This window comes from Peromyscus californicus, unplaced genomic scaffold, assembly GCF_007827085.1.
Source record: "Peromyscus californicus insignis strain IS unplaced genomic scaffold, ASM782708v3 Scaffold_2__1_contigs__length_46816999, whole genome shotgun sequence".
Lineage (NCBI taxonomy): Eukaryota > Metazoa > Chordata > Mammalia > Rodentia > Cricetidae > Peromyscus > Peromyscus californicus.
In genome coordinates, this window is record NW_026294540.1 from 8,613,217 (window position 1) to 8,640,198 (window position 26,982).

Sequence of the window (26,982 nt, forward strand, 5' to 3'; positions counted from 1 at the left end):
GGGCGTCCCTGTCTCCCAGGGTTCCTGCACTCGGCCCCTCTCTCTATATAACTGAGGACTACAGCTACTGAGCTGTCACCTGTCCTGTCCTGTGCCCGCTAGCCACATCTTTTTAAAAGAACAAAAAGGAGGCGGACACAGGGAAGCCATCTTGAGGGACTGTTTCACACCGAGCAGACTGAAGGAGGGGATCCAGCCCTGATTGTGGTAGGAGAGAGTTCGTCTGTTTCAATACCGGTGCTATTGCAGATGGTGGATCAGACTTTGGGGAGGTTATACGGCACTGTCTAGTGCACATCCCTGTAAGCGATTCACAGGGCTTTCTCAGAGCCCCCCCCCCCCCCCCCCATTGAACTGCAGTGTCTTCCTGAGAGCAGAAACCGGGGTTGTCGCTGGTCTGTGGAGGCTGTGTCCACTGAACGATGGCCCTCCAACATGATGGATTATTGGGCATCCATGAAGATTTGATTATCTAGATGATGTGGGTCCTTGGAAATGTTTTAACCATCCAATTAGCATCCAGAACAACTGACGGTGATGCCAGTGTAAACTGGGTCAGAGGTGAACATGCAGCAACCAAATGTACCTGCCTGGCAGTGGTGGCGCACGCCTTTAATCCCAGCACTCAGGAGGCAGAGGCAGGCGGATCTCTGTGAGTTCAAGGCCAGTCTTGAACAGAGCATGTTCTGGGACGGCCAAGGCTACACAGAGAAACCCTGTCTTGAAAGACCAAAACAAAAAACAAAAAACCAATCAAACTAAACAACAACAACAAAAAAGCAAATGTACTTTGATTTAAGTGTTGGGATTTAGGTAATTTCTGAATTTCATGTTAGTAAGCATTGTTTTTTAAGTGACCCTTTCCTTTTGGAATAGTGACGGCTTAACAGGAAACGTACAAGGATGGTATTGTTTCTCATTTAGTTTCTACTACAGTTAACAGCATATTTTCATTTTAGATGAAAAATAAGATTTTTCCAAGGCTGATTAAAGATAATTTTAAAACAACATTTTAAATTGTAAATTGTGCGTGTGCATGTGTGTCTGTGTGTGGGTATCTGCACACAAGTGCAGGTACCTACCCACAGAGGTCAGAGGGTCCTGGAGCCGGAGTTATGGACAGTTGTGAGCCACTCAGTGCTGGTTCTGGGAACCAAACTTGGGTCCTCTGGAAGAGCAGGCAGTGTTCTTAATGGATGAGCCCTCTCTCTAGCCCGTACATACCTACTTTATTTGCCCGAATACCCAGGGTCATGTAAACATTTCTAGAGCTCACAGGGGTCCCAAGTAGAGGAAGTGTAGGAAGGGCCGCTCTGGAGGAACAGGATTATGGTGTGCACCACCATGCCTGCTCTCTTGATGGCTTGAGTGTTTGTAACTAAGGAGACCCCTGCGCATCTGGTGGCATCACAGACAGTTCAGAAAACCAGAACGGATCTTTGTAATTTGTCCTGAGAACCTCGGTTTGATAATATTGTGTCCACGCCAGTGTTTAGTCAGACATTCCTGTGTTGTTGGGTTTCTGTTTTTGCTGGTTTATTTGTTTTCTTGTCCTGCGATTGCAGCAGGGTGGTGGGAAACATCTGCCTGTGGTTTCTGTAGGATGGCACTCACTAGGGAGTTCCCTAGAGCAAGGTGTGTGTGGACGTGCGCATCTCTAACATCGCCGACCTCCCGGGTTGCTCTCCCACGGTAATTACAAAGATCCCTTCTGGTTTTCTGAACTGGCTGTGATGCCACCAGATGTGCAGGGGGGGTCTCCTTAGTTATAAACAACCCTGGCGCTCAAACACTCAAGCCATCAAGAGAGCAGGCATGGTGGTGCACACCATAATCCTGTAATCCCAGCACCTGGAGCTGAGGCAGGAGGATTGCTATGAGTTCCAGGCGAGCCTGAACTGTAGGATGAGAAGCTCTGTCTTAAAACCCAAAGCAGGCTGGGCTGTGGTGGCACATGCCTTTAATCCCAGCACTCAGGAGGCAGAGCCAAGCAGATCTCTGTGAGTTCAAGACCAGCCTGGTCTACAGAGCGAGATCCAGGACAGACACCAAAACAACACAGAGAAACCCTGACTCGAAAAACCAAAACCAAACCAAACCAAACAAACAAACAAAACAACAAACCAAAACAGGCGCACAGGAGGGGGTCTTTTTAGAGGTGTTTGGTTATACATTCATGGCTAGGCAGTTCCAAAGGTGGCTGCCCTGTGCTTGGCTTATTCCCAGCAGCTGGGCTCTGTCCTCCTAGTTTAAGAGAAAGATCCAGGCTCTCACCCCAGGGCCACACCTCTCTTGGTTTGTTAAGCAAAGGGCTGTGTACCCAGAATGACATCTAGAAGCAGTTGTAAGGATGACCTGTCTGTGTTTCCACACAAAGGGAGACCTTAAAGTCATTTCCCCCGATTCAGGTTTTCTCCGTGTCCCAGCTGACCCCTCATGGTCTGGAGGTGTCGGGTGACAGTGTAAGATGATCAGACTAACATAGTTTCCTCCTGGTTCTGAAAGTGTTCGGGCCGTGTGTTCTATCCCGTGGTGTGTGCATTCTAGTATTTAAAAACTTAAATTGCCTGCAGAGAGAGAAGTTTCCTTCTAGAATTCCATAGACTTTTGTCTGCTTCTGGGGCCTTGCACATCAGCAGCCCAGCCATTGGGGAGGATAACTTTAGCTTGTCACATTTTCCTGCAGGCTTGTTTTGTGGCTTTGCTCAGACGGTGCCTGTGCCGGAGGGGTGTGTGTGTGTGTGTGTGTGTGTGTGTGTGTGTGTGTGTGTGTGCGCGCGCGCGCGGGGAGTCGGGGGAGATGGAGGTGTAGACCCCTGCAAGGCAAGTGAGATCGCAGGAAAAACCGCCTTTAACCTTCCTATCCCCCATGATCTCATTGCAGGAAGAGAGGGCGGTGAGAGATCGGAACCTTCTCCAGGTTCAAGACCGCGAACAGCCCATTCCGTGGAAGGTCCAGTTTAACCTGGGCAACAGCAGCCGGCCCAGCAACCAGTGCCGGAACTCTGTTCAAGGGAAACACCTCATCACGGACGAGCTGGGTACGGCCTCCCTCCCCTACACTCAAGGCCCTGGGACTCCGGATAGCCTTCCCTCACAATGAATGCTTTCCCCCCACTTGGTCCTCTCCAGGGGTGCCCATGTCTGTCTTCCGTACCTTTCTCGCTATCCCAGGCTCCCTGCAGCATCTGGGAAGCTTGGCTGAGGAGCCAGACTCCTAGCAGTTCCCTCTGCCTACAGCTCCAGCATTGGCCTCAGTCCCGGGCCACTTCCTACCAGGCACAGGCACAGGGGTTCCTCATCTTGTGTTTGTTTTCAGTGTGCGTGTGCGTGTGCGTGTGCGTGTGCGTGTCATTGTGTCTGTGTCTGTGTGTGCACCACATGGTGTATATAGTGGTCATAGGCTAATTGGTCGGATTGTTTTTCCCCCTTCACAATGTGGATCCCAGGGATTACCACAAGCCCTTTTACTGGCAGAGCATCTTGCTGGCCCGTAAGTATCCTTATAAGAAAAGAGAAACTGAGCACCGGGCTGTTACTTCACCAAGAAGATGCAGGTAGCTGTCAGATAATGGGTGGGGCTGGCTTGGAGGCCAGGGCTTGTTTCTATAGACTCAGAAAACAGGAAATTTTAGTATCAGATGGCAGATTGTCATTTTCTTTTACTGTAGCCACAAAAACAGTAATTTTCTTCTGGTTAATTTAGATCAGACAAAGACTCACAGATTCCTTTAGTTAAAGAGAAAAAAAAAAAAAAATCCAGCACTCAGATTCTCAACCCGTTTAAAAAATCCCACAGGGGACACAGGTTTTATTTTGCCTTTGCAAATATGGGAAACGTGGTTTAATAAAGAAAACTCACAGCCATTGATGCTGGTTAGCAATGAGATGCCACCATGTCGCCAGGGTAACAGCGCTGTTAAACAAGATAGCCAATTAGAATCACCCAACTTTTCAGAAGCTGGATGCTAATTTCCCAGTCAAGACCAACACATTCGCTGGCCCTGGCCTCACAGGACTTGATGGAAATAATATCTGCAGATCTGATCAGCACCACACAGTACATACGCGTATTGAAACATCACAGTGCCCCGTATGGTTCTTGTAGGTTTTTTTTGTTTTGTTTTTTTTCGTTTTCAACTAAAAATAAAGGAGGGGCTGGAGAGGTGGGTCAGTGGTCAAGAGCACTGACTAGGGCCTGGGTTTGATTCTGAACATCCATGGAAGACAGCTCACTGGCTGCCTGTGACTCGGGCTCCCGGGGATCCAGCGCCCTCTTCTGGCCTCTGCGGGCACACACACATGATTAAAAATCAAAATAACTCTTTGAAAAGGGAAAGGTAACTTTTTCATGATTTCTGATACACGGTGAGAGGCCTGGGTGAGCTTGCTTCTCCTCAGAAGTTAGACCTGGTCATCGGGAGGTGAGCACTGGAGTTCAAGGCCGAGTGCTGGGAGTTGGCAGTGGGAAGAAAAGGCCTCGGATGTGAACGTACAGCTTGGCAAAGGAAGGGGGCAGGTGGTATCATCCGGTTGCATTTGGGGTGCACAGTATCGTCCGTCTCCGTGATGCAGAGAGTTGCTTTATTGTTATCATCGGGGATGGAATCCTGGGGAACGTGCTGACTCCCTGGGAATTCCGTTTAGCATCCTTGTCAACAGCGTGAGTGGGGGCAGCTGGGAAGGAAGCGTTTACTGGGACATCAGAGTGCTTGTCTCTTCACTCAGGAGACGCAGTCGCAGAAACAAAACAGAGGCCGCCAGCTCCCAGGTGGTGGGAGTGGTTCTGTCCCGGTCCCCAAGTGTTGAGTGAGAGTCCTCTGGTGTCCCCTCTGGTGTCAGTGTTCTGCCAGCGCCAGCCGCTCGTGCACAGACCTTGTTTTCCAGAGCAGTTCCGAAAACAAGTTATCCTCCACCAGCCTCATTCTCTGAGGACAGAGCTGGGGCGCTCAGACGGGCTAGTGCTCGGAACAGCTGCTGCGCACCTGAGGGCCCCTGCACACACCCGAGGGCCCCCACGCACACACCCGAGGGCCCCTGCACACACCTGAGGGCCCACACACACACCAGAGGGCCCCTGCACACACCTGAGGGCCCCCACACACACACCCGAGGGCCCCCACGCACACACCCGAGGGCCCCCACGCACACACCCGAGGGCCCCTGCACACACCTGAGGGCCCACACGCATGCCTGAGGACCCACACGAATACCTAAGGGCCCCACACACACACCCGAGGGCCCCCACGCACACACCCGAGGGCCCCTGCACACACCCGAGGGCCCCTGCACACACCTGAGGGCCCACACACACACCTGAGGGCCCACACACACACCAGAGGGCCCCTGCACACACCTGAGGGCCCCCATGCATGCCTGAGGACCCACACGAATACCTAAGGGCCCCCCCCCACACACCTGAGGGCCCATGCACACACCTGAGGCCCCTGCTCACACCTGAGGGCCTGTGCACATACCTGAAGCCCCCCACATACACACACACATTAGAGGCCCCCTGCCCACACCAGAGGGCACTTGCCTACACCTGAGAGCCCACATACCTACCCGAGGGTCCCTGCATGCACTTGTATGCATATGTATGCATATGTACGTATGTTCCTTCAGGCCTGAATGGCCGCTGGGAGCATGTCAGGGGTTGGGTGATGGTTCTCATGACTTACACTTAGACTTTTCTGTCCTGTTCCCAAAGGACGCAGGGAACTGTCTGTCTAGAAGCTCTGGGTAGTAAAGCAGTTTCAGTAAGGAGGCCTGGCTGACACTGGACATTCATATCTCTGTGATGGGGTTTCTCAGTTGTGGAACGAATTAAGTTTTTTCTTCTCCTCAAGGATCTGAGAACTTCGTCCCTAATTCTAGGACGAAGCAAAGCACACGCTTTTTATAAATGGGTGCCTTGCTGTTTCTGTCTTAAACTTTAAAAAAATATTCATTTATTTTATGTATATGAGTGCTCTAGATGCATGTATACCTTTATGCCAGGAGAGGGCATCAGATCCCACTAGAGGTAGTTGCTGGGAATTGAACTCAGGACCTCTGGAAGAGAAGCCAGCGCTCTTCACCTCGGCATCTTCTCCAGCCCTGTCTTAGACTTTTTTTTTTTTTTGGTTTTTCGAGACAGGGTTTCTCTGTGTAGCTTTGCGCCTTTCCTGGAACTCGCTTTGTAGACCAGGCTGGCCTCGAACTCACAGAGATCTGCCTGCCTCTTCCTCCCAAGTGCTGGGATTAAAGGCGTGCGCCACCACCGCCCAGCCCTGCCTTAGACTTTTTAAGAGAGGCCCAGGTGAAAGATTGCTTGCTTATGTTAGCACCCAACCGCATGGGCTTGGCTTGGCGTGGTGATGAGCTCACACTTACGCAGGAGACTGGAAAGTGGTTGAGCGTGGTGACAATGTGGATCGAGTGATAACGGAGGAGCCGGACTTTCCCATAATCGTCTGCCTGGATGAAGCCAGCCCTGGTGCTCAGGATGCGTCTCTGACTTTCAGGCTATGTCTGCGAGAGGAAGGACCTGCTGGCCAATGGCTGCTGTGACGTCAGTGTCCCCAGCACCAAGCAGTACTGCTGTGACGGGTGCCTGGCCAATGGCTGCTGTGAAGCCTATGAGCACTGTGTCTCCTGTTGTCTGCAGCCCAGCAAGGTGAGGGCTCCAGCTCTCCCCCTTTGTCTTCCAGGCCTTTAAGGGGGAGAGCTGGACATCTCCTGGGGTGCTTGAGAAGAGCTTTGTGGGTGCACTGGCCACTCCTGAGAGAGGAGCTGGTCCCCGACTCGTGGTTCCTTTGCAGAGAGGACCATGCTATTGCTAACCAGGTATCTGGTGAATGAGACTGGCGCTCTCTGTCCCTCCTGGTGGGCTGGCTTGGCCTGCAGTGACTACCAGGACTGAATACCTTGTTTCCATAGCAACTTCTACTGGAGCGCTTCCTCAACCGGGCGGCTGTGGCCTTCCAGAACCTCTTCATGGCGGTTGAAGATCACTTCGAACTGTGCTTGGCCAAGTGCAGGACTTCATCCCAGGTCAGAAGTGGTGCTGGCCCTCGCTAGGGGAGGTGGGAGGGAGGGAGGGAGGGAGGGAGGCAGAGCTGGAGGACACTAGCCGATCACTCTGGACAGACCCAGGGTAGGAAGGGGCTTCATCAACACCATGTTCTTGGGGGTGGGTAGGTGAAATATTTAGATCCAGTAGCTGGTCATTGAGAGGGCAGTCCCTTGTCCCTTGGCAGAGCTATGGATTGATTCTGGAACGCAGGGGGAGGCGGTGAGTATTTAAAGGCACATGGGTCAGTCTGAGGTTTGTAAGGCTCTTGGTGAGCACACACTACCTAACCTTGACGCTCTCTTGATGTGCACCTGCCACCCATGGAGTGACCCAGAAGGCCTCTGCCCCCACCTTTGGGTATTTCCCCTTCTACGTTCATTTTGGGCTTGGGGAGGCACATGCATACGAGTCAGGGGACAGCTCGTGAGAGTCAGTTCTCTCCATACACCATGTGGGTCCTGAGACTCAAACTCAGGTCACCAGCCTCGGCGGCGAGCACCTTTCCTTGCTGAGCCATCTCGCCCGCCCCAGTTCCCTGCCTTTGTGGCTGGGCACCTGTCACTGCTCTTTGTAAGATGTCTCTTACACAAGCACACTCCTCTGGGATAACTGACCGTCTGTGTCCGTCTCTGGCCCTCTGTAAGCTTTGGGTTTGTGCCTGGTAATTCCCTTTTCCATCTCTAGTCCACTGTGAGAACATCCCGGGTCAGGATAGAGGGAGCGCTGAGAATGTGAAATTCCACTGGTCTTGGTGGGGGAGCTTCCCAGGTAAACGGGTGTAAAGGGAAGTGCAAGGGGACTCAGTAGATTCACTTGCTCTTCCTGGCTAACGCCGGAAAGGGGAACTGATATTCTAGGAGCTTCCTGTAGCCGACAGAGCCGGAAGGTACCGACTGTTGTACAAGCGGAGACGGTTCTCAATGGCCGCTTGGTTCGCGTGCCCAGAGCCTGGGCTTCGAGTCTGTTGAGTGGGATTAACAAGGTGCATAGCTTTGGTAGAGGCTAATTAATGAGCTCTAGAGCAGCCAAAACCTCAAATTGCTCATACGACAAGAAATTGCTGGAAGTCTACCACCGATGGTGTGGGGGGGATTGTCTGGGCTCAGCTTCACTTGCTGTGCCCAGCCAGAGAGAGGCTCTTGGGGAGGGTGCTTGGCTCGCACACAGACTCTTAGTGCATGTCTGCTGTTTGAAGTGGCGTCACCTCCTGAGTCCCTTGCGGGACTCCTTACCAGGGACTGGATCTCTCCGACCACGGGGTCAGGTGTCGATCCCACCACGTGTCCATCCGTTTCAGATTGCTTCGTGCGTTCTTTTCATACTTACTATTGTGTACATGTGTGGGCGTTATCAACACGTGTGCATGGGGGTCAGAGGACAGCCTGCTTCTCATTCTCCCATGTGGGTCCCAGAGTTCAAACCGAGGTCCTCAGGCTCGGAGGCAAGCGCTGTCTGTGTTAGCCCCTGAGCCAGCTCACCTTGCCCTTGTTTTGGTGTTTGAGACTCCTGTGTCTAGGCTGGTCTCAGGTTCACTGTACTGCTAAGAATGACCCCAGTTTCTATTCCCCCGAGGCCAGGATCACCGATGGGCACCGATCCACCCATTTTTATGAGGTGCTTCAGATCAAACCCAGCGCCTCATGCATATTAGGCAGGGACTCTTCCGGCTGCACCATATCTCTAGGCCCCGTTCCAGATGGATTGAGAAGTAGTCTCAAAATACCCAGCTTGCAGCCGGGTTGCTCAAAAGCTCCCCGGTGGACAACAGAAGAAATGACACAGTGGTATCCTGTCTTGTTTGTGTGGGACTCAGCGCTAAGAATCCAACTTTATTCTAGAAAGTTCCTTGAAACCCCAAGGCGTGCCGGAGGCGGAATGGGCAGGGAGTGTGTGGCTGTCCCTTAAGCCGACCCTCTCCATCATTCTCCCGTCTTCCTTCGCCAGCAGAGCGTGCAGCACGAGAACACGTACCGCGACCCCATAGCCAAGTACTGCTATGGAGAGAGCCCGCCGGAACTCTTCCCCGCGTGAGGCCTGATGGAGAGACACACCCAGAACCAGACTGGTCCACGTGAGATAGCGAAGGAGAAAGGCAGGCACACAAGGATCCTTGGCCTTGACCGTGTCTTGTGGCATCGAGTGTCTCTGGCTCCCTCACCGCCAGCTGGAGCAGATGGACGGAGCTGTCCTGTAGAGCAGGCCAGACGAGGCCCTGGCACCTTACAGGGCCCTGAGCCTGCTGGTCAGGGGCTGGGCACTTGATCCTAGGTTGTAGTTACTTAATGACTTCTCAGAGCGGTGGAAGGTGCCGTGTTTCGTGCAGGACACCTTTGCCTGTCCAGTTGGGTGCGCTCGAGGAGGTGACTGCTGTGCTTGATTCCTGACTGTCAGCAAGTGACATCACCCCTGCACCCAGATGCAAGGTTGTCTCCAGGAGTGTGGGTGTGCGGATCTATTTTTTGGTTGTTTCAACATCGGACCGGCAGGCCTTGTGTGCATATCCCAACATCTAGGGGTATGTAGGGCCTCGGGGGCGCTGGTCCCCATTGAGCCCTTGTGGTGTGCTCATATACCTGAAATGGTAGTCGGGAGGCCTGAATTCCCCGGATGACTATCCCAGTGGGGTTTCCTGTCACTGTGCCCCTGTTGAAACCCCTCAGCCTTAGGGCAGGGGAGCCTTTTCCTTGTCTGTCACGGAAGCCGCTGGGGACCTGGTGAATGTGCTTTATACCACCCGCTCATTCTTTACTGCTCTCCGTTCCTGGCTGTGTGCCAGAGGCAACCCACTTGTTAAGTTCTTACTCCAGCCTAAAGTTTCCCTCTCAGTGGGAGCTGGATGTGGTAGCCATGCTGAAGAGTGTCCCGAAGGCAGGCAGGTCAGTGTCCGATGCTTGCAGAGGTGGGCGGTTGTCAGCAGTAACTGAAACTTGGGTTTTAGGCCACCTGTTAATGCACACTTCTTTCACTGACCCTCACAGTGGGCCACGGTGTTCTGTGGGTTGGGTTCGGGTTGCCCTAGCATCAGACATGAGTCTCAAGATTTTATTTCAGCAGCTTCGTGGAGCCTTGTCTCCCAGCCACGTTTGCCTTCAGGATGGGATTTCCTTCAGTTCCCTCCTGCTTCCTCTTCGTGCTCACTTCTGAATTGTATTCTGTCACCTCTCCGGAAGGGAGGACAGACTGGTGTCAGTTGTTCTCATGGTTTGTGCTGCCATGCTGGGATCAAACCCAGGACTTTGTGTGTGACTGGCAAACCTTCTGCTCCTGAGCCGTGGCCCTGGCCAGGGAATCGATTTTCAGTGTTAGATCCTGGTGTTTCTCTTCCGTTTGCTCTGGACTTCTCAGTGCGTGGATTCAAAGTTCAGTGAAGAACTAGGTGCACCTGTACATTCTGGCACGTCCTAGAATGTTCTGGCAATGTTCTGGCTTGCTCATTATTTCTGGTAACTGGGGTGTTTATAAATATATATAGACAGGGTTTCTCATTGCCCAGGCTGGCATCCAACTCCCTATGTATTTGACACCGGCCTTGAACTCCTGACTGCCCTCTCTGTACCTGCCAAGGGCTGGGATTATAGGTGTACCCCAGCTGCCGGGCTCACCTGGCTTTTTTTTTTTTTTTTTTTGGTTTTTCGAGGCAGGGTTTCTCTGTGTAGCTTTGCGCCTTTCCTGGAACTCACTTGGTAGTCCAGGCTGGCCTCGAACTCACAGAGATCCGCCTGGCTCTGCCTCCCGAGTGCTGGGATTAAAGGCGTGCGCCACCACCGCCCGGCTCGTGCGCCACCACCGCCCGGCTCGTGCGCCACCACCGCCCGGCTCTCACCTGGCTTTTAATGCTAGTCTACCCTTGGTCAGCATTGGTGTTGGTCTCTCCCTTGAGTTAGTTTTCACTCTCCAGAGTGGCGACCCAGGTTGACTGTGAAACAGTTTGTAAACGTCATGCCCGTAGCCGGTTCTCTCTGACGCGGCACCGGAAAGGCGGCATGTTGTGGACAGGCCACGAGTTTATAGTCCCCGAGCAGGTGGGATCAAGGGTCCAGTTTGCTTGTGTCTCACTCGGCAGATGGGGAAATAGCGAGAGGTGGCTTGTCCTCCCGAGTCCCCTCCAGTCATCTAAACCCACACAAGAACTTCACCTTGAACCCTGCCCACGTGTCCTCCACTGCACCTCCATACCATCCCCCCCCCACCCCGAGAATGGATGGCTTTCAGCTATCCCAGACAGGAGATAGGAGAAGCTGGTGTCTACGTCCACACCAAGTCAGTAATGCAAAAGTCACTTTTTTTTTTTTTGAGCCTGTCCTGGATCTCACTCCGTAGCCCAGGCTGGCCTCGGAACTCACAGAGATCCGCCTGCCTCTGCCTCCTGAGTGCTGGGATTAAAGGCGTGCGCCACCACTGCCCGGCTGCCAAAGTCACTTTTAATTGACTGTAGAATGTGGGTTTTGTGTTTTAATCAAGTAGGGGAATGCACACAAACACCGCTCGCACACACACAACACAGCACACACACACACACACACACACACACACACACACACACACACACACACACACACGCTACTTCAGAAATTCCCAGTACTTCCTTCAGACAAGAGTGGCACTGGGCAGGGAAGGGCCCCAGCTCGCCTCCCTTGCAGGCTTGGTTTTGAGTTCTCTCGATGGGGCTCCTAGAATCAGAGGCTGTAGTTTTGTGTGCACGAGTCGAGTGAAGCTTATTGGGGGCTTGGGGGAAGAGAGGAGGTGCAAACATCGTCAAGCTTGGGTGTTTAATGTTATTAAATGTGAGGGGATGCCAGGCAGGTAGGTCTCTTGCTGAGGATGCTGGGATACCACATGTGTAACCACAGAGAGAAGAAACACAATAGCAAGAGGGTTCTGAGACGGGGTGCAGGAGAATGTGCCCCCCCCCCCCCAGCAGTGCCGCTCTACACCACAGCCAGGATGGAAGGGTGAGCTCCTGGGTTCCTGTAGGAGTAGAGGAGGCCTTCTAGGGTCATGATGGAGCCCTTCACACACCCCAAAGGCCAACTGCAGGGCTTCCTGGGAGCGGAGTGGGGAACGGGTACGCTGGGATTCCAGGCCCAGATGTTCCCAACGTAGGGATTTGGAGGTAAATCATGAACTAGCCTCTCCGTCACAGACAGGACAGGAATGTGACTGGAGCCTGGAACCACTGTTTCTCAACAGTGTGGCCTTCTTTGAGTCTTGGGCCTTTTATTTGGAAAACGGGGTCACATGTTTACCTGTACGAGTTTGCCCTGAGGTATCCTCTTGAGTGAGAGATGCTGCCTCCTAAGAGGCCAATGTCAGTAGCCCTCAGGGAGCAGCATGAGGGGGTGGGCAAGGATGAGGAAGGCATCCGTTATAGTCATTAGGAAATTATTTTTTAATTAGCTAATTCCGGACAAGCTAACTGTAAAGTGAGGACCTGACCATTCCAGGGTGTGGCTGAGGGGAAGGTTTTTAATGATAGGGAGTATAGTCTGAGGCATCGGGGAGCGTCCAGAGCAGGGAGAGAAAGTAGTGGACTGAACATGATCATGAGAAGAAGAGGGAGAGAAGGGGCCGGGAGTTCATGGCCCAAATATATCCCTAATATAGGAATGAGAGGCTGGAGAAGTTGAGGGGAGGGGGCTGACTGAGAAGAGCCACAGGAAGGAGTGATACTGAGGAAGCCTGGAGAGCAATATTCACGTTGGTATGCTAATAGGCACCATAGTTAGTCATTTGTCCCGAGGTGTTTTTTTTTTTTTTTTGACCCGATACAAATGATAAAAATTATTACCTAAAAATCACACAGCCCGAAGATAACCACCAGCTCTTTTTGGCTTCCTCTGTGACTTTTCAGGCAAAACCAAACAAGTCAATAAACCAAAAACACAAAGCCCAGAGCTGCTTCCCCCTTGGAAACGGCGCTCGTGGGTTTATTGTCTGCAGACCTGCGCGCACACAGTGTGAGGCTGCTAGAGACCTGTTGAGGGCATCTGGGTCTTTCCGTGGGGGTGGGTTTGCTAGTACAGAGCACCACTGTTCAGGTCAAGCCATGTCTCCACAGGTACAGGAGGTGTCTGTCTGTCCATTCCCCGGTCGGCCATGGACCAGTCATCTCTTAAGCTGTTTGCTAACAGGAGTTCAGTGTTCCCATTTCTATTTATTTTATTTGTAAAATCCTGAGCCCATGTGTATCAACTCATGCTGAATAAGGAGTTCTGGGTTTCAAAGAGGATTTTTTTTTTAAACTTAAGATTTTTAAGGGGCAGGGGAAATCGGCTCAATGGTTGAATGCTTCCTGCTCTTCCAGGGGACGTGGTTCAGTTCTCAGCTTCCACATTGGGGGACTCATAACCGAAGGGATGTGATGACCTCTTCTGGCCTTCACAGGGACCGGAAATATGTGGCATCCGTTCACACAGACACACACACACAAATGATAAAAATAAATCGTTAAAAAACTCAATCACGTTTCATTATTTGGGGCGGGTGGGGGCACACATGTACCATGGTTTAGGTCGGAGGAAAACCTTTGAAAGTTGGTGCTCCCTTCCACCATGTGGGTTCTGGCATGGGACTCGGGTCATCAGTCTTGGTGGCTGTGCCTTGGCTGGTCCTGCCTAAGTCTGTGTCCGTCAGTTAAATGATAAAATACACAAATGCTATTGATTTGTGTTTATTAAATCACAATGAGTGGAAACCCATGTTTTGATTGACCATTTATTTTGTCTCTTCCCATTGGTTATTACAGAACATGATGAAGCCTTAAATAATTCTCTCTCCTTTTCCTCCTTTTCCCCTCTCTTCTTCCTTTGAGACCTGGTCTGTCTGTCCCAGGCTAGCCTCAGACTCTCCATCCTCCACCCTCAGCCTCCAGGGATCTAAACCTCAGCTGAGCCTCTCTCCGCTTAACTTTCCCTTCCGTGACACACTCAAGCAATTAGCTCACGTTCACAGACCCATCTTTCTAATAGATTTAGGGTGGTGGGTTTGTCACACGGGCAGTCCCTCCCCCCCCCCGACCCTCGGGGGACTTCTGGCAGTGTCTGGAGATAGTGTCCTTATATCTGGAATGGGGAAGGTACCACTTGGCCCTAATGGGTGGGAGGTCAGTGATGCTACTCACTGACTGGCCCACAGTGCCTGGGACAGTCACACCATATAGGCTGGCCCGGCCGAGCTAACTGAGCCCAGATCCAGGTCACAGCTGCGCCCAAGGCTGAACAGAGAACTCCCAGCACTAAGCGCCGACTTCATTATTTCCCCACCCCGGAGTTCAACCACGCTGATGTGCTGATTAAATTACACTGTGATCCCCACAGGACATGCTGGGATAACAGCGCATCCCTGCCTCAAGGCCCGGGGCGGTTACCCTGTACCGTGTTCCTTAGTGCGCTCGCTGTGCACCCAGCAGACACTTGACTGCAGGACAAGCTGGAAGTTTGTGACCTGTTGGTGGAGTGGGGGTGGGATGAGGTGGGGGGGGGGGAGAAGGGGGGGCGTCCCTGCAGATTCCTCAGGGAATCATTCTACTTAAGACGGCATAGTCCGAGCGCACAGGAGAAGGATTGAAACATGCCAGAGGAGAGCTAACCAGGACAGTGTTCTCCCCTGTTGGAAGTATGCCTCTGTCACCAATGTGTCACCGTCCAGGCAAGGTTCTTCCTGGGCGGTTTTGACACGGTCCATCCTGGTGTGACTGCAGCTCTGGGTACCAACATCGCTCCGTCTGCAGCATCCCTCTCCAGTCCGAAGCATCCCTCTCCAGTCCCTCATCAAAGATTCGAAGAAGGTGGTTTGGTCTGCCGCCATGCTGTGAGCAGGGTGGTCACATCAGTGCCACCGCCCCTTGACTCTGAGCTGAGCCTCAGCAGTCCCCTAAAGAGGTGCAACCTAGGGTCGTTCCCTCTGGGAGTCCAGAACTGAGAAACAAAGACACAGCCTTTAATACTGCCGAGAAACAGATCCAGCAGGCTGTGGTGATAGCCTGGGGGCTGTAATCCCGACACTGGGGAGGCTGAGGCAGGAGGATTATGCATTCGAGCTCAGGCTGGGCTTCACAAAATGAGACCCTGACACGGAATAGAGAAGCAACCCCAGAATCGAGTTGCCAGTAAAAACAGAAGAAGCAGTTGTTCCGATGTTTCTGTGCGCATGTCAGTTGTATTTCTCAGGACTCTACATCCCGTGGGGCCGGGGGGGATCATACAGCAGAGCTAGAAATAGGTTGTTTTGTGTGGTACGGAGTGCATGCCCATGGTCAGAAACCACCCAGATAACCTGAAGTGCAGCCACGTGTGGTGTGGGTTAAATGAGAAAGAAGTCTGTCACAGACAACCGGTTCTAGATCATTGGCTATGCCTGTTCTAAGAAGATAAGAGTCTGTGTGTGTGTGTGTGTGTGTGTGTGTGTGTGTGTGTGTGTGTGCTCCCGTGTGAGTGTGTGCATGTGTGATCATTGTGTGTATGTATATGTGTGCATGTGTGATTGTGTATGTGTGATCATTGTGTGTGTATGTGTATATGTGTGCATGTGTGATCATTGTGTGTGTGTGTGTGTGTGTGTGTGTGTGTGTGTGTGTACATGAGCACTGCTTGAATATGTTTTTTCCATCCTGTGGGGATGGATCTATGTGGGGTGTTTACCCACCAACCCCACAGCTCCCCAGAGTTTTCTTGAGTGTGAGCAGCAGGAAATATTAGATAGAAGGATTTATATTTCGGAGATAAACAGATAGAAAATAAAGGATAGCCTCGAGAGGGCCTGGAACCTTTTCCAATGGGCCCCAACTGTCTCTGCCCCAGGGTATTTACAGAGATGCCAAGGGGTGGAGCAAAAGACCTCCTCCCCCAGCACAGCCAAGTGCAGACCATCTCAGACACCTGCACTCAGGCCCGTGGTCCTAATCATCCTCTATGTGGACCTGCTGGGTAAAGCCACGAGGAACCCGAGAACAGGCTCCCACAGATCTACTAAGCTGTGTTTGTAGATAATAAAATAGATGTTGAGCCCGGTACGGTGGCACATGGTTTAATTGCCGGCATACAGAAGGCAGAGGTAGGAGAAATCCAAGTTCAAGGACAGTTTGAATTTCATACTGACACTTGTCTGAAACACACACAAAATTGTTTTCAAAGTTTAATAAAATATTTCCTTAATTAGAAGTTGGTAATTTGAATGATAAATGTGATGATCTATGTGTTGCCTAAACATGTCCCATGCCTTGTCCATGTGTGTCTGTGTGCATGTTTGTGTGAGAGTGTGTATGTGTGCGTGCACATGTGCAGTTGTGCACAGCATGTGAGTAGAAGGGGTCTGACATCTCTGAGCAGCAACCTGACCCACCTCACAGGAGCCCAGGCATCTGTGAACTTGGGTAAACTCATTGTCGTCAGCTGGGGTGATTGCTAACATACTGATCCTAGATCCTGACTCTGACCACCCAGCAGTCCCACCACTGAGCCAGACATGACCAGAGCTATATCTCTTCATTGACCTCTATAGACTGTGATTCTCACAGGGTAGGTGGACACCAGCCATCCGGACCCCAAATGTCCTCAAAACAGCCCCTCCCCGAGGCATCCCAAAGACAGATCAAACCTGGCCAAACATTTTCTTCAGCTTCCTTCTCTGGTTTCCCTGGGCACCATCGGCTTGTCTGTGCTGTCCCTGCACCTGTGGAGACAGCTGTCACACTCCTGTGCTAAGCGAAGCGGCCTTTTGGCTGGGATGCCCAGAGCTGTGCGGGTGCAGAGATACTCAGTGGCCTTGAGCCGAGAGGCCCAGAGCATGTCATATTTCCTGAGCAGGGCCTTCCCTGGGCCTCTCTCAGCATAAGGGTTGTCTCTTAAAAGAAACCCTAAAAACAAGCCTTCAGAATCAAGTTGAGCCCGATTAGGTTCCTAGTTCCCCCAAGGAGAGCCGCAGCTGCAATGGGAAGTTTTGCCGAATGACGTGTCTAAATGTATATTTTATATGTGTACGTAGATAGAGACGGAATCCCACTACATGCTATTTTATGATGCGTGTTCCCGGCAGGTTGACTTTATCCAGTTACAGCCAACTCCTCCCAGTCAGATGGTCCAGCCTGGAGAAGTGGAGCCCATGGGAGCCTACAGCCCGTTATAATGATCTCCTATTGAGTCCTCACCCTTTCTCCTTGTCTGATTTTACCCCAGAGGGAGAGAAGTCCTTTTTTGTTTTTCACAGATAAATTCCAGGCATTTTCCAAAGCCAGAGCTGAGCTGCATGCAGCATCTTTGAGGACTGGCTGAGCAAGAAGTAAAGAACACTCTCCAGGTCTCTTGGGCATGTTGTTGGTTCTGGAAAATCACTAAGAGCAGGCATTTACCAAAAAAAAAAAAAAAAAAAAAAAAAAAGAGGCAGGTGTGATGGCTCAGCAGTTCAAAGGACTTGTTGCTCTTCCAGAGGATCTGGGTTCGATTCACGGCACCCACAGGGTGGCTCACAACCATCTGTAATTCCATTGGGATCCACGCCCTCTTCTGGCCTTTGTGCACCATGCATAATTGTGGTGCATCTACATACATGTAGGCAAAACACCATACAAATAAAAGTAATTCTTTAAAAAAATTAAAAATTAAATTAAAAAGAAAAAGGCCCAGGGAAGATTCCATGGACCATCATCTTCCTGAATAGGCCACATGGGGAAGGATGAGCCATGCTTGGGACAACCCATACCCTACCTCCCCCCACTCCCCCCATTCCCCCCACTCCCTCACACCTGCAGCAAGAGTCTCATCCACATGGTGTTTTTTGTTTTTTTTTTTAAGGTTCAGGGACTTCAGTATGTGAAGGTCTCCCTGTTTTCTTGGGCAGCCTCTGTTTAGAGCTGTGCTGTCTCCCATAGGCATATATGCAGCTCCCCTCCTCCATGTGGAACACAAATTTTCCTGGTGGGTGTGGATCTGGACAGTCCTTCAGGGCAAGCTCTTTGGGCTCTGTCCATGACGTCCAAACCTGCCTGGGTTTTTTGCCCGCAGCCTGTGCTTAGCGCTAGCCCAAGACAAATAGTCTCGAGGCGGCTCACCAGTTGGCTCTGCTGATTTATTTGACATAAATAAGCTCGCTGACCTGATTTAGCATTGTGGGGGAACCACAGAGTGAGTCAGGCGTGATCTTCAGGGCCTGGCTTTTGGCTGCAGCCGACGCAGCTCGGCGCTGGTGGCTGGTGGCAAGCGTGCTGGCAGTTGCTGACCGTGCCACTTGGTGGCACCAGCTGCATGGGTTTTCTGTTCCCAGTGCGAGCCTGGTGTTGATTGTGGCTCAGGCTTGCCCAGGATGCCCTCAAAACAATGACTGTGGGCAGAGAGCCAGCTGATGGGACAGCAAATCAGGACTCCTTCCTGCGCCTGGTGTTTTTAGGGACCAGGACCCTTAGGGAGAAAGAAACAGGTCACTACTGGCACGGAGCTACTGTCCCTTGCCACCCAGTTCTTAGCCTCTGCCCCACCCCAGGACAAAATGTAGGTGAATCTTCTTAGCCGTACTTGGGTGACAATGAACAGGGATACGAAGGGACCACTCACACAACCCCTCCTTTGTTTGAATCACTCACTCCTTTTGGTCCTCAGGTAGAGGAAGACTCCAGTTCCCTGGTTCTTCTGGGCTCAAGGTCTCACACACACTGTCTGTCTTGTGGGAATTCCAGACCAGGCGTCTCTGAAAGGCACATTGTGGGCATTCCCCGGGTGACATGGTGCTAAAAAGGCTTCTTAGGCACTCCCCTGACACCCACCCTCCTGAGCTAGGCAGGCCTTCTCATCTCTGTTTTATGGACATAATACAGAGGGGGTTTGCGCTGTCTTCCTGACTTCAGCCAAGATGGTACCCTCTGCGGTGAGGAGAGCGGTCTGCCCTTGCTGCAGGGGGAGCGGGGGTCCTCAGTGGAGCCCTGGAGGGTAGCAGGTTAGGTATTGGCCCTGAAATTTGTTCTTTGGCTCTGGGATTGGATCATCTATTATTTAAACGAAAGCGTCCACCTTTTTAAAAAAGAAGACTTTTTAGTATTTTTAACTTTGTATATGTGGGGATGGTGTTCGTGAGTGCAGGTACCCATGGAGGCCAGAGGCATTGGAGCCCCTGGAGCTGGAGTTCCAGGCAGTCACCTGAAGTAGCGCTAGAAATCAAACCCACGTCCTTTGGAAGAGCAGGACATGCTCTTAACCACTGACCCATCTCCCCATCCTCCTCTTCTATCTTCTCTCCACTGGCAGCTGCCAGGAAGGGATTTGGGAGAATGTGCTAGAAGGGGAAGTTAGCATTAGCATTTTAGGGTAGCCCTAGCAAGTGGGCTGCATCTTAGGGTTCTGTGGTCCTTGCTATGTGCTCAATTGTGAGTCCCAAAAGCCATAGACTGCAGCCTCAACCCGGTACTGCAGAATGTGGCCGTTTGGAGGGCGGGACTTTAAAGAGATGATTGATGGGCCAATGAGATGGCTCAGTAAGTCAAGATGCTTGCTGCCAAGCCTGACCACCTGGTTTCGATCCCTGGGACCCACACGGTGGAAGGAGAGAAACCATATGGAGGTATTCTGGCTTCCACATGATCCCCACATGTTTACAGTTTCTCTCCTTCTGACCTCCACATGTATACAGTGGCACACCTATACATAAACACAGGCTAAGCAGATACTTGTGATTTTAAAATAGTTTTTTTTTTTTTTAAATGGAAGCCACTGAGTTCAAAGGAAGCATCGTGATAAGCCCCGACCCGGTGTGACTGGTCCTTATAGGACGAATGAGAGACACCTGAGCTACCATACACAGAGGAAGTACCTGTGAGAGGATGTAGGGAGAAGGTGGCCAATGGCAAGTCATGAAGCGAGACCTCAGGAGAAACCAGCCTACCACCGTCTCCATCTAAGAGCTCTGCTGTGGGATGTCTTTCTGTACGCTGTGAACATGTGTTGCTCTGATTGGTTGATAAATAAAGCTGCATTGGCCTATGGTAAGGCAGCTTAGAGGCAGGTGGGAAATCTAAGCAGATATATGGAGAGAAGAAAGGAGAGGAGAGACACCAGCCGCTGCCTAAGGAACAGCAAGATGCCAGCAGACCGGTAATGCCACAGCCACGTGGCAACTTATAGATTAATAGGAATGGGTTAATTAAAGATGAAAGAGCTAGCTAGCAAGAAGCCGGCCATAGTCCACATAATTGATAATTAATATAAGCCTCTGAATGATTATTTTATAAGTGGCTGAGGGACTGCGGGGATGGGTGGAACCTGAGAAAACTTATGATCACAGAGCTCCAGAAAAATAACTCCGCCGTTTGAGCAGCCCAGTCTGTATGGCTTTCTTTGCGGCAATGGTAGCTAAGCTCAGTCTTCAGAGGTGCTGACTTCTGGATTGATCTCCAAATTCAGAGAAGAGCTACCTCCTCAACGTCCCAGGCTCTTCTGTATCTGTTACGTATCTTGGCCAGTGTGTCTTTCTGTGAAGGGTATAAACAGAGTGACATCCAGGGTCCTTCCAACTTGGTATTCTAGGATTGTAGGAGGCTCCCAGGACCTGGAAAAAAAAGATGGACCTAAGCTGTTGAACTAGAGGGAAACTTTGACTCTCAGTGCAGTGGCCAGTAATGTCTGGAGGCTTTTTTTAAGCACTATGTCCTTATGTGTGCATGTATGTATGTGGATGTGTGTGTGTGTGTGTGTGCGCACGCGCGTGTGTGTGACATGGAGTTATTGTAGAGGCTAGAGGACGGCTTGAAGTCATCTGAGCTCTCCTTCTGCTGTATGAGTGAGTCCCAGGGACTGAACTCAGGACTTCAGGCTGCAAATGCCTTTACCCGCTGAACCATCTTGCCAGCCCTGAAGATGTTTTTTGCTTGCCAAATATGATTTCAGGAGTACCCCTGGCATCTGATGGTGGAGACCACACCACTGCCCAGCATCTCCCAGTGCTCAGGTCAGCCAACCCCTAAGAATGTGGGTCCAACATCAAAGGTGCTGAAGCTGGGACTCCCTGGGAGTGTGGCACTGCAGTGTGCCTCCATGACTTACTTGTTCAATAGTTCCTCTGTTGGTGGACATTTGGATCTCTTTTGCTTTGGGGCTGCTATGAATCACGTTGCTTTGAAATTCATGTGTGGTTTCCTATGGGTTTCAGTTTTCCTGGGGATCCTTAGCATTGGGATTGCTGGGTCCAATTCAGTCACTCCACATTTCTCTTTTGGGTGGACCTGCCAGAATTTCAAAGTCAATCTAAAATCCATGGCACCCTTATAGCTCAGACTGGCCTCAAAAATTGCTCTGTAGCTGAGGCTGGATTTGAACTCTGGATCCTCTTGGCTCCAGTTCCCAAATGATGGGATTACCGGCATGCACCACTGTGTTAGTGATTTTTTCTGTTGCTGTGATAAAAAAAAATCATGCCCACTTACAGAAAAAGAAGTTCAATTTGGCTCTTGGTTCCAGTGGGATGAGAGTCTATCTTAGCAAGGCATGGTGGCAGGAGCAGGAAGCTGAGAGCTCTTGTCTTCATAAAGCAGAGAGGGTGAACTGGAAGGGGCAAGAGGCTTTTAATCTCAAAGCCCGCCCCCAGGGATGGACCTCCTCCAGCAAGTCTACACCAGCTAACCCCTCACTCCCCAACCTCCGACACCACCAACGGAGGATCCAGCGGTTCAAATACTCAAGCCTATGGTGGGGGAGGGGGGACATTCTCATTCGAATTCCACACCCGTCCTTCCCCAGATGTCTTTATTTTTTTAGTTGAATGCCTTATGTGTTTATAGGTTTACGAATATATTCTTTCTATGGGCTGCCCCTTTACATTTTTTTAAAACTGTGTTTTCGGAAGCCTAGGAATTTAGTGTTGATGTTCTATTTCTGTTTTTTCTTTTCTTGTATGTTGTGTGCTGTGTTGAGTGCCATGTGATTTTCATGAGTAAGTGGCCATATGTTTTTTCAATGGACAGTCCTAAGGGGGTAGCTACTTGACTCCAATTTGCATGGGATTCTTGACTCCAAATGCTCTCCCCCGCAACATTATATTCTGGGAGCTGTCTCAGAGCGTGGCCCCCAAGCCTGTTTTGAATGTCATCGGATTCCTGTAGCATCTTCGAGAGCTTCTAGCTAGTTGTCTGCATGCCGCTTTTCCTCCCTCACAGACGTGTCCAGCAGTCCTGGGGTCTCTATACAGCCACTGACAGAGGTACCCAGGTCCCACATCCCAAACCTCTCACTAATGCACCCCCACAGAGCTGCAACAGGGTTTATAAAGACTTAGTAAAACACCCCATCAAGCAGGTGCAGTGTCCCATTTTACACATGAAGGTAACGAGCCGGAAGTGGTGAGGTGATGTGCCGGGGCTGAGCTGTTAGGAAAAGGAGATGAGACACACAGCCAACTCCTGCCCTTTCTTCCCTCCCAGCTTCTTAGACCCCTGTACCATCACTTCAAGTGTGTTGTGGAGGGTGAGTCAATGAAGGCAACCCTTGCTTTTTATCAGGTTCTTTTTCCTGCCTTCCATCTAATAATATCCCCAAGTCACAGCTGAGGACTGCTTGGGTTGGAAAGTCATGGTCAGACAGATGCACACAGCTTAGCACCAAGTCCAGCAAGCTTTCTCTGTAAGGAGAAATACCTTCAGCTGTAAATGGGTTCAGCTTTGTGGACACTGAGAATCATGAAAGTCAATGTGCAAACAAACAAGTCTGGTTATGTACCAATAAAACTTTATTTATAAACACAAGCCAAGGGCCAAATTCAGCCTTCAACCCTAGTTTGGCGGACTCTGGCTTAGTAGACCAGCCTCTATGTCCAAGAACCTTCTATAGTGTCCCTACTATAGATTCCAAATGTGAAGGAAGCAGGGATCTTTTGTTGTAGAATATTATTTTAAGATGTGTTACATTTATTTATGCTGTGGAACATTTGTTTAATGATACAAAGATGTGTTGCATTCTTACCCCCCCCCTCCCCAAGACAGGGTTTCTCTGTGTAACAGCTCTGGCTGTCCTGGAACTTGCTTTGTAGACCAGGCTGGCCTTGAACTCACAGAGCTTCACCTGTATCTGCCTCCCAAGTGCTGGGATTAAAGGTGTGCACCACTACTGCCTGGCTGTGTTGCATTCTTTTATGTTGCATTTGTTTAACTCTGTGAAGCTGTGTTACTTTACCTGTCTACAACACCTGATTGGTCTAATAAAAAGCTGAACGGCCAATAGCTAGGCAGGAGAAAGGATAGGCAGGGCTGGCAGGCAGAGAGAATAAATAGAAGGAGAAATCTGGGGACAGAAGATAGAGGAGCAAGAGAAGAAAACCAGGTGCCAGCCCCCCCCCCCCCAGCCCCACAGTCCCACAGCAAGCTATGGAGTAAGAAGTAAAGAGACATAGAAATAGAAAAAAAGTAGGAGTCCAGAGCAAAAGGTAGATGGACTAATTAGTTAAGAAAAGCTGCCTAGAAACAAGAAACAAGCCAAACTAAGGCCGGACATTCATAAGAAAAAATAAGACTCTGTGTGTATTTATTTGGGAGCTGGGTGGCAGAACCCCCAAAGAGCAACAGAGTTAAAAAAAAAAAAAACCAACTACAATCTTTCCTTAAATGCTCTTGGGCACATTGCTCAGAGCAACAAAGAGCAGCCTTCAGAGCACCTTGACCAAGCAGTAGGAACAACAGGAATTTGGATTTTTAACCCTAGAACAGATGCTTAGAAATGAGGATACCACTCTCTTCTCATTACCCCTCTGTGGAAGGCCGGGTGTTTTAATTAGCTAATGTTGGCAAATTGCTTTTCAGAAAATTGTAAAATGTTTCATGTTCTAAGTGCCAAGAGCCCTAATTAGCTCTCCTTAAAGATACCACCTGGAAGTGTGATATTTTTGTTGCTTGAAGGTCTAAGCCTGCAAGAACTAACCTGCAGAGGGAAAGAACCTGGTTTTTAAGCCAACCGACCCCAATAAACGCATCTCTGTAATGACGTCACTTTTATTTCCTTCCGTGGAATGCGATTCTCAGCACCTGCCGTGTTAGAGTCGTTCTCTCTGCGGTGGTGGCTGGTTCTATGTGTGTGCGTATCTGATGGGCCTGGGGCAGAAAACAAATTAACCTGTCCATTTGTTGTCCCAGACCCTGCCCTTTGGATCTGCAGCCTGTTAAGCAGGAGGCTGGGCTCTGGCGTGTCAAGGTTAGGGAGAGGAGAGGGCTTGCAGCCGCGTTATCACCCTGCGGGGTCAGCACTCACCAGCGCCGGCCTGATGGGGGCGGGGTGGGGCGGGGCACGGAGTGGGGGGAGGAGCTCTGTGCCCGCTTTGTGGCTCTTAACAGCTGGGTAATGAATTGTCCGCAACACTCGTGTTTCTCATGTGGTTGTTGCGATGACAGAAGCAGCTGATCTGTGTCACTGTCGGTAGCCAGTGAGATGGAGTTAATGTGTCTCTAAACCACAAGGTGCGTCAGGGAGGATGCCTCAGCCATCTGATGAAGTACCTGCTGAATTAACTGAAGTGGCTGGACCAGGCCAGGTGGGAGAGGAACTGGCAGCGGGCAGGAGCCCCGTTTAAGGCAGGATGCTGGGCCTGACATTGGGCCTGATGGTCCTTAGTGGTTGGGACTCTCCTGGCCAGCCTGGGATAAGGAGGCACCTCCCAATCCAAGATGCCATCAGCACCTCTCCTTCCCATCTGGACAACAAACAAGGTCACCCGGGTGACGGTTGTCATCCGTGGGATGCAGTTGTCCCTGCTTGAGAATCATGGGGTTAGTTAGGGTGAGGAGTGGGCTAGGAGTCCCCTTTTCAGGGACACACTTGACACACCCCCTGGAAAGAACTGCAGAGCCTGTGGACTCTTCTGCCCCTTGTAAAATCTCCTGGAGGGGAGGTGGGAGCTCACCAAGGCACTTCCTTCCCTGGCTCCTGCTCTCCCATGAGCCCCCACACCTTGCCTAAGTCATACCAGCGGCTCAGCCTGCTCCCAGGCTCTCCCACGGCTCCCCACAGACTATTCCCCTCACCGGGGCCAGAGGGAGTCTTGAAAGGTCTGCTGAGAGTCACTCACTGCTCTGGGGCCCCCCATGCCTCCCTCCCTCCCTCCCTCCCTCCCTCCCTCTCCCCACTTCCTCTCTTTCTTCCTTCCTTTGAACACAGGATCTCACCAGGTTGTCTGGCCTTGACACTGGGCTGACAGGTGTGTTCCAGTATGCCTAGTATCTTCATTGGAACATAAGCGTCACCACGGCAGTGACCCACATTTGTGCCTGGCCCTATCTCCGGGGCACAGAGTGGAGCTCTGTGGGTGAGGATAGCCTAGCCGCTGCTGGATGTAGGAATCTGGTCGTTCTCCTGAACAGCCAGTGGAGCACAGTCACTGGGTTAGGAACAGGATGGGTCTGCGGAATATGTTGGCTGGTCACACACATCTATATCCCGTGCCCCAGACCCCTGTGAGAACTTACTTACACAGCAGTCCTCAGACAGGGGCACTAAGCAACCTGGGGTACTGGCTGTAGTGCGGCTCCTGGACAGTTATAGGCTTTGCCTGGACGTGCTTTGTGGGAAGGTTGGGCAGAGCCTAGGAAGCTGTGTGTATGCATGCCTGCCTGTGTGTATGTGTGTGTGCACGCGCATGCGTGTGTGCGTGCATATGTGTGTGTGTGTGTGTGTGTGTGTGTATGTTGTAGTGCTGCCAACTGAACCCATGTCTTCCTTCATGTTAGCCAAGCACTCTACCACTGAGCTGCACCCCACCCTAAAAACCGTTTTATTTCACACCAGCACTTGGGGGACCCCTGCAGACCATTCTTGGAGACACACTAGATTTCTGCCAGGAGTTAAGGATGGCTGGCGGTGATGTCAGAAAACATAATGGAGGAAATTGTAGGAATGGGAAAGACTGCAGTGGCCGGGGAAACACTTCCCACCCTTAATCCATCTGAACTTCATTCAGTTAAGAGAGCATGCTTGGAAAAGCCTGCATTTATGAACTTGGGAGAGGTAGGGACTGTATTAATGACCCATAAAGGGGAACTGGGGACCTCACCTCAGCTCTTCTTGCCCACCTAGAGTCAGGTCACAGGGGAGGCATGGCACACCTCAGGTCCCTCTGTGTTTCCCCTTTAATGAACTATGTCCTTCCCTATAATTAATTACTTGTTAATGAATTAGTACGGTTTATTGCAAAGAGGCACACGAACTTGGAAACTGGGGTTGGAGAGGTGGTTTCGGGGTTAGAAGCACTGGCTGCGCTTCCAGAGGACCAGAGTTCAATTTCCAGCACTCTTATTGGGTGGCACCCAAGTGTCTGCAACTCCAGTGCCCAGGGAACCTGGTGCCTCAAGCCTCTGTGGTGCCTGCACATACCCACGTATGCCGCATACACACAGGCGAAATTAAAAATAACCAAAAACAAATCTTAAAAACAACAAAAAAAAATCATTTTGGCCACTAGACTCACGTCAACGCCTGGAACAGTGGGGGTTTGGGTCACCAGGAGTTCGGGGAACATGGAGCTTTCTGGGCGCATTGCTGGTTTCCTTGTGGCTACCCATGACCCCTAGAACCCGGCTTGTGTGCGTAACTTCCTCTCTTCCCTTCACACTCCTCTCTCAGGCTAGCCAAGTCAGCTTTAATGCATAGCTGTGTCTGTGGTTTAGGTGATCTGGCCTCCTAAACCACCGCCCTGGGTGGACTCTGTGACAGTACCTGCTGACTGCTGGCTCCCTCCACTGCTACCTTTGGGTACCAGCACCTTCTGCAGCACCCTGTTTACCTGCACATTCATATCATTGCCAGAGCACACTCTCTGGTGACTAGGGACCCTGAGACCTTCCATTGAGGTTTTTCCTCTGGCCATGCCTGTGAATGGGTCTCAGCCTAGTGTCCAGGATCTGTGAGCTGGGATGGCCCTCATCACTTGGGTTCAGCCCTCCTGGCCTGGCCACTACTCTCTGCAGACCCTTG

General features: G+C 51.1%; 1 protein-coding gene and 1 long non-coding RNA gene across 9 annotated transcripts in view; one reads left to right on the top strand and one right to left on the bottom strand.

Annotated features, from left to right (window-relative positions):
• The window catches only part of Spring1 (SREBF pathway regulator in golgi 1), a 71,163-nt gene that overhangs the window by 8,697 nt on the left and 35,484 nt on the right, over positions 1–26,982 (top strand). For 4 of the 8 annotated variants that reach the window (XR_008222011.1, XM_052755183.1, XM_052755181.1 and 1 more), the window contains exons 2-4: positions 2,885–3,041; positions 6,507–6,658; positions 6,922–7,035. Coding sequence is in view for 7 of the 8 variants with exons in the window: in XM_052755183.1 (XP_052611143.1) it covers positions 2,885–3,041; positions 6,507–6,658; positions 6,922–7,035 (423 nt within the window). In the remaining variant the exon portion in view is untranslated. Of the gene's footprint in view, positions 1–2,884; positions 3,042–6,506; positions 6,659–6,921; positions 7,036–9,001; positions 9,653–13,361; positions 13,518–19,746; positions 23,134–26,982 lie in introns of those variants that run through there. The other 4 variants (XM_052755182.1, XM_052755187.1, XM_052755184.1 and 1 more) reach the window with 4 other exon arrangements.
• On the bottom strand, positions 9,766–13,479 carry LOC128120934 (uncharacterized). Its single transcript, XR_008222013.1, has 2 exons — positions 10,881–13,479; positions 9,766–10,659 (listed from the first exon to the last, which is right to left on the bottom strand). It is a non-coding gene; the product is annotated as an uncharacterized LOC128120934 (long non-coding RNA).